At 38.5% G+C, this 12,111-nt stretch overlaps 1 protein-coding gene across 2 annotated transcripts in view; it reads right to left on the minus strand.

The window, feature by feature from the left end:
• plekhm1 (pleckstrin homology domain containing, family M (with RUN domain) member 1) overlaps positions 1 to 12,111 on the minus strand; it is a 51,956-nt gene that overhangs the window by 21,753 nt on the left and 18,092 nt on the right. For both annotated transcript variants that reach the window (XM_079845416.1, XM_079845417.1), the window contains exons 3-6: positions 7,651 to 7,895; positions 3,638 to 4,270; positions 1,765 to 2,278; positions 413 to 581 (exon numbers count right to left, since the gene is read on the minus strand). In XM_079845416.1, coding sequence (XP_079701542.1) covers positions 413 to 581; positions 1,765 to 2,278; positions 3,638 to 4,270; positions 7,651 to 7,895 — 1,561 coding nt within the window. The remainder of the gene's footprint in view (positions 1 to 412; positions 582 to 1,764; positions 2,279 to 3,637; positions 4,271 to 7,650; positions 7,896 to 12,111) is intronic.

Here is a 12,111-nt window from a genome sequence, read left to right on the forward strand (position 1 = left end):
GGTTTCTAACTTGTAATATGGCAGATGATTTGCATTCAAAGCAACCCAGAGTACACGTATTACTAGTGCAGCCATTTGGATCGCCTGGAGCCTTCCTCGTACATTTAAATCTCTGATTTAATTCAAAATCATAACTGGAGTCAAACCTCAAACCTAAAGTTCAGTGCATGAACCAACACATTTCAAACACTGGATGAAAATGAAATCTAGCACTTATCTATATGAAACCAAGCAAAGGGAAGTGTAAATATGTCTGCACGTTTTTTACGGTCATTATTCTGAAAGAAGGAAGTAGTTAAAAATACAAGAAAATGTAAGCACAGATAACACATCAGAGGCAACAACTTTTTTCCCCAGTAGTTACTTATCAAGAATTTGGCATAAGCAAATTCCTGTCTTTTATCCATCTTACCGTTCTGTCTCCGGTGCACTACGCTCGGTGGTGACTGGAGGCTTTCTGGTTCAGAGGTAGGCGTCACCTGCCCGTTCATTTGCGTGACATCAATGACGGCACATGCATCAGAACTGCCCGTTTCTTCTGGCTTGTAGAAGTCGTCCTCTGATATCCAAGATGTAGATTTCTGAGAGACAAACAGCCTACTTTACATCTGCTATTAGCCTCTATCCTCAGGGTCAAATAGGGCTGGGTATTGACATATTGATTTCACGACTCAATTCTGATTTCACAAGCTTTTGATTTGATTCTGATTAAATATCGTTTCATTTGTATATACATCAGATACAGTACAAATCAATTATAAGGAAAACAATCTCTCAATTAATGCTGTAATTATACAGAATCCATGTCAGTCGTTATATTAAAGGGTTAGTTCACCCAAAAATTCTGTCATTAATTCCTCACCCTCATGTCGTTCCAAACTCGTAAGACTTTCGTTCATCTTCGGAACACAAATTAAGATATTTTGATGAAATCCGAGAGCCCTCTGACCCCTCCATAGACAGCAATTTAATTAAAATATCTTACAGGTTTGGAATGTTTTACGGGAGCGACATGAGGGTGAGGAATTAATGACAGAATTGTAATTTTTGGGTGAACGAACCCTTAAACATTAATATAATATTAACCCTCTGGGGTTCTTCGGGTCCAAAATGACCCGAAGCGTTTTATAAATTTTATTTAAAAATCGTAGCTTCAACGGAATGGTCCGAAACTTGGTGACTTTATTGGTACTTGGTATATAAAACCCCCAAAAATTGGGAACAGGATTTGAAAAGTCTAAGTGGTCCTGAGTGTGACTATTTTTTTTTACGACCACTTAGACTTTTCAAATCCTGTCCCCAATTTTTTTGGGTGTTCATATACCAAGTTCCAATAAAGTCAACAGCTTTAATAAAATAAATAAATAAATAAATAAAATAATAAAATAATAAAAAAAAAAAAAAAATAATAAAAAAAAATATATATTATATATATATATATATATATATATATATATATATATATATATATATATATATATATATATACACATATACATATACATATACATTTTTTATTATATTCAATGGGAAAAAATATATATATATATATAAAATATATATATATATATATATATATATACACATATACATATACATTTTTTATTATATTCAATGGGAAAAAATGGGTCATAATTATTGGATAAATATTAATTAAAAATCATAAAATGATCTCAACATTTTTCATTTTTGACCCGAAGGTCCTGAGAGTGACCCATAAATGAAGAGGGTTAAAGAATTCTTTGATTCTTTGAAAATACTCACACAGGAGGAATACAGAGAATCTGAGGAGATTTTCCGGCTGACAGTACTTGCGGTACGTCTGTATGCAGTATGTCGGGGTTGTTCCACTGAACTCGGGGCAGAAGAGGTCTCTGGAAGAAGAGTGTCAGGGTCTTTAAGGAGGTCAGAGGTCTTCTCAACAGTAGAAACTGAAGGGAACTCAACAGATGAGTCTCTGTTCTCTTTCTTCCGCTCCCTTTCTGGAGTCTCAGTGACTGCATGTTTAACTTTTAGTCTTGTGCTTTTAAATATAATCTTGGATTCTTTCATTGTTCCTTCCTCTGTCTCCTGTAACGCTTCAGCTGATATCTTTTCTGTACACGCATTAGATCCCTCTGTGGTGTGTGCATCGGATTGATGCGTGTCCGTATCGGTCATGTGCGTTTTTCCGTCAACAGCATGTTTGGCAGAGTCACTCTGGAGCTGAATGTCTGGGGCTGGCATGAACACATCAATGTCTTCCTTCTTCAAATCCTGACTAGAGGTGCTGTTCTCTCTGCAAACAAACAAGTATGACTTTAGACTACACAACTTCTACTTTCAAATATGAATTTATCAAATCATTTCTCTGGCATTTCCTTTATCCTAACGAGAAGCTTTGCAATAACTTTCAAAACATGGAGGCAAGTTTTCTGAGCTCATTGCCAGTGAAATGCTGCATGATGTGACAAAATCACAGCCAATCAGTACATATGTGATTCTTAATATACAGCTAAGGAAACGATTTTGGATGGTTCATGATGCTGTTGATGCTTTAAGGTGGTTGGGCTGGTCAACTAGTTGACCTACACCCAACAGGTCAATTAGAGAAGTTGACTATTTAGTTTTAACATAAATATTTTTAGTCATGGAGCTTTTTAAAAGGAATGAATTTAAGAGCAACAAAGCAGGTTTTGGTGTATTGGTAGATATGACCCTGAATCATTGTTATTATATGGTCAAATAGTTGATTGGTCATTCAGGCCAAATATTATTATAATTAAGCTACCCAACTTGCTGATTTTTTTTAAATATATGGTTCTGTAGAACTCAAGTCTTCATAAAATCAAACTTGAAAATTCTTGTTTTTTCATAGAATACTGCTAGCCTGACGTCGTCGGCAACCATGTCTGCATGCACGCTGGAAAAAGTAGCCTAACGTTAGAAGAAAAAGATGAGTGTAAACGATCTTTGCCGGTGTTGTAAAAAAAAGAATTTAAGGATACACAGAGTACTTACCAACACGATCATCATTTCTGAGAGAAATAGTAAAGGTGAATGCATATACGAACAAGTTCTCGGTTTAGGATTAGAACAAATTCAACCCAAGCGCCTTTGATGACGTGCATGATTACGTTACTGTTTATCATCTGTCCATCATCGTCTAAAGCCCGCCCTGACAATTTCATTGGTCCGAAAAGTTTCTGTTCGGGCATAATTACTTCTCTACTGATCAAGTCCAGACCGAACTGCCCGAGTAAAAGTTCGGCTGGCATCCAGGCTAGAATACTGCAGTATTGATTATAAAATGATTTATCCACGCACATCATGTTTTTAAATTCACATGACTCGTAATCTTTTAAATTCAATAAAATAGCTTCCCCTCCCTCTTGCAGTGACATCGCTTCTCTGATGATGTGTACCAATAGTAACCACAACCATCCAAATCAATCCCCCATGGACAAAATCACGTCCCAATCTACATTTTTTTCTTGTTCGAGAAGTCGTTTCACTCGGATACACATCATGACCGGGTTTCTATCACAACTTTCGTTTTATGCAGACATTAAAACAAAGTGATTTATCACTAGACACTTTATTGCGCTTGGTTGAACCGTCGTAAGACTTAACAGCATAGACTTTAACTTTTACTCACTCTGTAACAGTGTTCTGTTGTGCTTTGTGGCTGATGTCCATGTCTAAACTCCAGCGTTCCTTTTCTGGACTCCTGGGCTCCTGACCCTGAAGCAGACTATCAGAGCTCAGGCTGGAGGACAGCTGTGACGATCCTGACGTATTCAGACTAAGGTTGGATGAGGTAAGCGGAGTGCTCGTTTCACAGCCCTCGTTTTGCTCTTTCCTCGACTCCCTCTGAATCGCTTCCTGAGCCCAATCGGAGCTTCCGGACCCTCCGGATGACTGTGAGACCGTATCCCAAGACTCCTTGCGCTTGGGGCCCAGAAGATGCTCGTCGGCAGGCGTGGCGGGGCAAAGGCCTGCGAGAACCAGTGGTGTGTTGGTCCACTCATTCAGCACAGCTGATTTATAGGAGAGCTGGAAGGTCATTGAGGCCAAACCCTGCAGCAGGGTGAGAAGAACCTCACGATCCTCCGGGTCCAGCAGAAGAGCCCCGGGTTGGTAGTAGGAGCCCAATTTGGACCCCTCGCGAAGCAGCGAGGTCAGGTAACACTCCATAAGTCCATCGTTTAGAGCCAGGCGAACCCATGCTCTGCAGCGACCAATGTCTGAGTTTATGAAGCTTAGACGTTCCAGTTCTTGAACTACATCCCTATAGAATCAAAAGAGTTGCATGTGATCATTCAAAGGTTAGTTCATCCAAAATTGAAAAGTCACGGTAAACAGAAGCTCAAACGTGCTTGCTTGAGGCTTGAGAACCAATAAAGTTTTTTCTTGTATGTAAAGCAAGAATGTTTAATCTTCCGTTCACCATGTTTGATGTGCATTGATCAATGTTTGTAAATGAATAAAAGTCTAAATTAAATCTGTTATAAAGACTTGGATTAAACCGCTTGATTCACATGGATTACTTTCATGTCTTTATTAACTTTTTAAAGCATCAGTGTTGGAATGGATAGACAGAAATCTCTCAGGATTTATCCTGATCTTCATTTGTGTTCAAAGTTTGGAATGACATACGGATTATATTTTTGGATTAACTAAAACTAAAGGTAATAGTATAATGTAATCCTTTTTCTCACAATACAGGCATTTCTCTATTCAGTCACGTCTAGACGGTGAAGAGAAATGATCCACACAATTTAGATCATGCATGTAAAATTACATATTGTGATGTGCATAGTGTTGCGACATACTGTGATTTCCACACTAGACATTTTGTAAGTACTGTGTCTTCCTCCTCTTTCACTCAGCACTCAATGCAAAGACTGAAAACTGTCCTACTGAGTTTAACTACCCAAGAAACCCTCAAACATAATTCAAAAGTGCCTCAGAGTACCGAGTGAGTAAGTGTCACTTGACTATTGCCCATAGGCTCTGGAGCCAATTACTAAACCACATGATTCAACTAATCCTACAGGCTCGTCACAATCCTCACAGAGTCACCATGACATGCCTATTTCTGTTTCCAAACGGGTGTCAGGTTGCTCACTTGGAAAGACTTGGTTAAAATTATTTTGAAGCATGAACCAACATCAATCGACTTGGTTAGTAACAAAACCAAAGGCGTAGGAATGGTTTTGGAAAGAGTAGGCTATACTTAGATCCAGTAAGGCTCATTAAATGACATTTAGTTCCCTCTTGCATCCAAGATTCAAAGGAGTCATGCATAGGCCATGGAAGCCAATGAGCCTTCAAATAAAACAAAACAAAAAAAGTTTTATGTGACAACGTGAAAGGTGGAAATTGGTTTTTGGGTGCACTACCACTCAAAAGTTTGGGGTCAGAAAGAGTTTTTAATGTTTTAATCTAATATGCTCGGATTTGCTGCTCAAGGAACATTTCCGAGGGTCATTGCTGAAAACAGCTGTGCTGCTTAATATTTTGGTGGAAACCTCACACATTTTTTCAGGATTCTTGGATGAATAGAACGTTCCAAAGAACAGCATTTATTTGAAATATAAATCTTTTGTAACATTAAAGGGTAACTTCAGTGATTTAGCATTAGGCTTTGTATCAGTAGAAACCCGGTAGTATATTCAAATTATGGTACTTTCCCCCCTCATATCCCCCTGAGACGAGAGAATTATGCATTTTATTTCTGGAAAAAATCCTCAGATGACGCAAATATCGTCATTTTGCGTCATCTGAGGATTTTTTGGCCAGAGGCTAAAGACTACAGCCACTAGATGGAGCTGTTCCGCATGTTATCAACCCGCCCACAGGGGAGAGATCTCACGCACAGAATATAAGACACAGTCGGCCGCACGGACATTCATAACGGGGCGAACTTTTCAATTAATTCCTGAGATAGTTTAGCTTCCATATGCGATCTGAAAACGTGCCAGACTGGCGATTAACGTTACCTCAGCTCTGCTCAGCTCTTCGCGATGAATGAAATCTGACACTGCTGCGTCTGTGACGTGACTTTCGTTCGGCTCACTCACACTTTATTGAAAAGACACGTTCAGTTTTTAATTGTAGTGTTTATTCTCTAACTGAATAAAATTATTGTATTACTATGACGATCAAAACGACGGTGTACGGAGTGGCCTCGTAGGGCAGCGAAGCAAGTGCATTCTGGGAGTTGTTGTCTTTCATCCACATGAGACAAGAATACATTTTCTGTCTTTTCTCAGTCTAGAAGGCACCAAATTCAAAAATAATTTCACATTTCTACTGCATAAATGACCCAGTTTAAATACAAAGTTTAATGCTAAATCACTGAAGTTACCCTTTAAACATGTATTTACTGTCCATTTTGATCAATTGAATGCATCCTTGCTGAATAAAGGTCCTACTTTTCAAAAGAAAAAAATCTTACTGACCCTAAACATTTGATCAGTAGTGAATATATTTTAAGATTGTGTCTTAAAAACACTTTAAAAGTGTTTATAATTGTTGCTACACCACTCAAAATCACAATGAAATGGAAGTGTATTGTGATGTACATCAGAGTGTAACATTTTCGAAACATGTATTGGATATTGAGATGTGGGCTTAGCACTCAAAAGTGGAGGCAGTTGAACATGAGTTTGTAGTGGCGTGCTTTAAAGGTTGGATAGACAATTTTGGAGAGTCTTGCAATAGCAATCTAGCTTTTCAATGCGCTCTCCAAAGCCCCATCTCCTCCATAGAAGGGCAGAAATCTGAGTCTGTACAGCTCAGAGTAGAATGTCAAAGGTTGCAGTAATTACGACATGGCATGAACACAGCATAAGCTAGTCGTTTTTGTCCAGGAGGAACTGTAAAAGGCGACTGCTGTTTGTTTGTGGCGCTCGTTGGCTGTCTTCCTACAACTCTGTATAGCCTCACGGTGTGCACTGGTGATGTGTGATGTCTGTGTGGCGGTATGCAAATACATATGTTGACAGGAAGGTAGGATATCAGACCGAATGCAATGATTGGCCGAAAATGTTTGGTCCTGAGACTTCCACAGAAGATATATGTACATGTTTTAAAATTGAAACTACTTTTATTATTGATTGCTATCAGGATGTGATGCGAGTTTCAACCAGTATAACAAAAAGTGTTTATATAAAATTCTTAAAGGAGTCTAAATGATTGGAGAAGTCCAGCATACGCCACCAGAATAAAGTCTGGTGTGCATATGCACAAACATATGCACAAACGAATTGTTCACATTTCACAATAAGATCTTAAACATGCATTAAAGGGATAGTTCACCCAAAAAGGAAACCTGTATGAAGTTCTTTCTTCTGCTGAACACAAAAAGATATTTTGAATATTATGGTTAACCAAACAGTTGATGGACCCCATTGACTTCCATAGTAGGAAAAACAAAAATACTATGGAAGTGTCCAACTGTTTGGTTTCCAACATTCTTCAAAATATTTTGTGTTCAGCAGAAGAAAGAAATTCAAACGGGTTTGGAACAACTTGAGGATGAATAAATGATGACACAATTTGCATTTTTGGGTGAACTATCCCTTTAAGAAAATAGATAGGATGAAGTTTTATTTCATGCAGACTTTATTGAAGCAAATTTAGATATTCTAACCCATGACCCACCTGTGTGTGACGGTCTTCAACAGGCTCCAGAAGACCGGTTGAGGAAGTGCTCCTCGTGATCCTCCTTTGCGCGAATTACCTCCATCAAATTTGATGAACTTGCTCTTGATTCCATGTATGAAAACTGCCTCCAAAGCACAACACAGCAGGTTCGCCTCCAAGTCCTCGCTGGTGACCGCCGTGTCTGTGGTGATGTAACGCTTCTGCAGGGCTTTTAGCGTCCGTGCGATCTTTTCCTTGATCCACTGAGGAGAACAGAGGGGTTAACATAGCTCTGTTTAATATTCAGTCAATTTGACTACACTGACATAACTGAACTTGAATTGAGCTGAACAATGACACTATTGTCTTCTGCAGAGCTGCGTATAGCTGAATTGAACTTGTTTCATAATTGATGAACTTTACATTGTTATTGAACTGAACTAAATCAACACTGAGTTGAATTGAGATGACACTTTTGCCACTTTTTAGTTCCGCTTTATTCCGTATTTGATGAAGTTTGCATCACTGAATCTGTTATTTTCCTGTTTATTTCTGTGTAGCTGTTTTGAAACAATCTGTATTGTATAAATTAGACAGTCCTTCCAGAATAATGCGGCTTTTTTTTGCGATTGTTGCGGGCAAAAAAACTTGATTATGCGGCACGTTTTTTTTAAAAAATGCGACGGAAAATGCGGGATATTTATGCAATTTTATGCAATGAAATTGCGGGAACTTGCAAAAACTGCGGTTTGATGAAAAAGAGAAAAAAAGCACTACATCACAGAAAGTGCTGGGAATATTTAAGTTCTCATCTTGTTTCATTGAAGACCTTAATAAACACATGGCCCAAATTTACAAAACATTTAGTCAAACAAGTTCTGTAGCTTTACAAAAGGAATATGCTACAACTTCTGAAAAAATGAATAAATAACTTCCTGTTTTACAGAGGTAGCTTTACAAAACAGACATTTGAGTGCTTCCAATGCACAAAGGGCAATCTCTTTAAGGGTTAGTTCACCCAAAAATGAAAATTCTGTCATTAATGACTTCCCCTCATGTAGGGATGAAACGGTATGGAAATTTAACATCACGATTATAGTGACCCAAATTATCACGGTTATCAATATTATCACGGTTTTGTTCAAACGAGATGAAAGTATTCAAAAAGAACAGATGCACACACTTAAAACATTTCAACAAGTTTTATATTTGAAATTCAACAAACAACAAATAACTAAAGCAGCTCTATGCACTTTTTTAAGCTTGATTCTGTGGGATTTCCTTCCTTAATGGCCTCAATAGCAACGCATAATGCATAAATAATAATAATTTATCGTAAATATAATCTCTAATATTATCTCTGTAAATATATTCTCAAGCAATATTCTCATCAGTGTTCAGCAGTGATGCATTTAAATCTAGCATGTTTTGTGTTAGAGCCCAAACAGTATCCTAGTGAAATAATGCATATCCATATTTCCATATGATTTGACAGTTTAATTATTAAATATCAAAATGTGTGCATCATACCTGAAACCTAAATGATCACTTTACAGTCAGTTTTATGACTGTCATTATCTTCAAATGCTATTGAAGTTTGAAACGTGTATAACGTTACCAATGTTGTGTTGAACTTTAGAGATGGTCCCTAAATTCGCCAGCGTTATGCCAGTCATATCAGATGCGCTGTGGATCTGCTGTGTGTTTTAAAACAATTTTCGCTGCTGAAATAGAACAAAAACAGTCCAACACTGTATGATGAGTGAATCTCCTGCGTACATCGCACTTTTATCTCTGCTTTGAGTGCAGATTTCAGGGAGTGAGCGCGGCGCGCGCTCTGATTATGAGACATTGCATTCATAAACTCAATATAAACACGTGTGAGTGGTTATAATGCGCAACGCGATTATAACAGACGGCGTTTGAGAAGACTATAATAAGTTCAACAGCCAGAGTGACTAGTGTGCAGCTGAAATAACGTTAACTTATACCCGCAAATGGCGGTTGTTAATGTCAAGCCCTGAATATTATCCCTTAAATGTCACTAGGGTGACCACCATCAAACAAACCAAATGTGGGACGATTACTAAGTTTGCGTGGGACAATGTGGGACATGTTACCAACACTAAAACATAACCTGAAACTGTTGTATAATCTTAAATTCAACATCACTGAGCCCAAAGGCAGCAGGCATCATGCAGATAACTACTTTGGAAACAGTTCTGACCAAGTGCAACAAAAATCCAACTAAATAAATAATGAAACAAATAAAACAACATTAAATTAGTTAATATTATATATTAATTGATTAATATAAAAATTATATATATATATATATATATATATATATTTATATACAGATGGAACGAATCACAGCTCCACATTTTGATTGACAGCCGTCACAACCTACTAGTGACCGTGTTTACTCCTTTCTTTTCAACCATTGGATATGGTTTAAAAAACGGCTTTTGTATTTGTGTAAGGCGGGATGTTACTTCTGACGAAGCGCTGTTAAATATAGATGAAAAACGATGCCGCAAAAATAATAAATAAAATGCTTTCTTAAAAAGGCAAAAGAACGCATGCATGTTTTCTCAATATGATCATTAAAATTCAACAGACTAGTGAAAATGCGGGACATTTTCTCAATATGTGACATGCGGGACAAGGGGTGAAAATGCTGTGCGGTACAACGCAAAGCGGGACAGGTGGTCACCCTAAATGTCACCCTAGTCTTGTCTGAATTCGTTCACTTCATATTATTTGCCAGACATAGTTTTGGTATTGAGGTCAAAGTCCACTTGCCTTGCGTTCGTAGTTTTGAAGTGTTCCCCCTATTACAGCGACTTTCTTCTGGCATGTTCTGCAGACAGGGTGACCATCTTAGATTAAGTTTCCCTCAGGACTTTTGTAAAAGGCAAAATATGACCACGCCTCAGATTTGGTCCTTTTAGAAGGCTGAAAAATCTCCCAGCGCTGTCACTGCTTTCTGCCATTTCTTCTCATTCAAAAACAGCCGTGCGCTGCGCCAGACTGACGCTGACTGGACAAGATTTACCGCGAGTTTTCACAATCGTGATAATCACACGTGGTTTTAATGATAATTAAATTTTCTACGATATTACTAACCGTCACTAAATTTTATCGTGGTTTATCGTGAAACCGGTAATCGTTTCATCCCTACCCTCATGTCGTTGGACACCCGTAAGACCTCTGTTCATCTTCGGAACACAAATGAAGATATTTTAGTTGAAATCCGATAGCTCAGAAAGGCCTCCATTGGCACAATGCACTTTACACTCTCAAGACCCATAAAAGGTACTAAAGACGTTGTTACAAAGTCCATCTCACTACAGTGGTTCTACAATAACTTTATGAAGTGACGAGAATAGTTTTTGTGCGCAAAAAAACCCCTAAATAACAACTATATAGTGATGACCGATTTCAAAACATGAAGCTTCGAAGCGTTATGAATCAGCGAGTCGATTCATGATTCGGATCGCGTGTCAAACTGCTGAAATACGTGACTTTGGCGATCCAAACCGCTGAATCGACTCACTGATTCATAACGCTTCGAAGCTTCATGATGCTGTGTTTTGAAATCGGTCAACACACCGGGAAACTGCTTTGCGCGGTCTTTTGCTGTTATTTTTGTTGGCAAATGGGAATTTCCGTGCTTCATCATGGTTTCAGCGACATCTATGGTTTCACCACAGGGTTTGCAGCTTTTCGATGACGTTCACGTCGGGTAATTACGTAATTTCAAAACGTTCCCATGGCAATAGGGGGAAATGGCGGCTCTTGTGTGAAGTAAACGAACATTTTTCAACTTTTTGCAAATATATATGACTTTTTTGCTACAAAAATGCGGGGATTATGAAATCATGCTAACCCCGCATATTTTGCAGGCGGAAATAGGCAATTTACGTGGCGAAAGTGCGGCGCATTTGAAAAAATGCGGCCCCCGCATAAATATGCGGGCTGATTATGCATTAGAATAATGCGATCGCATAATCACGTTTTTCTGGAGGGACTGATTAGGGATAATCCATGGTTAGCTGTGCATTAAATGATTTTAATGCACGGCATGGAGGCAAAGAACCACACAATGCATTCATTTGAAAGTGTGAAAGTGACGTGAAGGTCAAATATGGAAACCCATACTTAGGAATTGTCCTCTGCACTTAACCCATCCAAGTTAGTGCACACACATTAGGAGTAGTGAGTAGTGAACACACTGCACACCGTGGACACACACACCCGCAGCCATTTTGCTGCGATTGCGGGTTTGGTGCCTTGCTCAATGACCTTAGTAATTTCCTGCCGATATAGAGAATCAAACCCGCAACCTTCAGTAGGCGCAATTATATTACGCAGCGCCTGAAAATAGGCTAACTTCCGTCAACATAACCAACGTGACAACCTGGACAGGGAGTGTGCTGGGGACTATTTTCAGGCGCTGTGTAATATCATTGGGCC

The sequence above is a fragment of the Gobio gobio genome, assembly GCF_949357685.1.
Source record: "Gobio gobio genome assembly, chromosome: 20".
NCBI lineage: Eukaryota > Metazoa > Chordata > Actinopteri > Cypriniformes > Gobionidae > Gobio > Gobio gobio.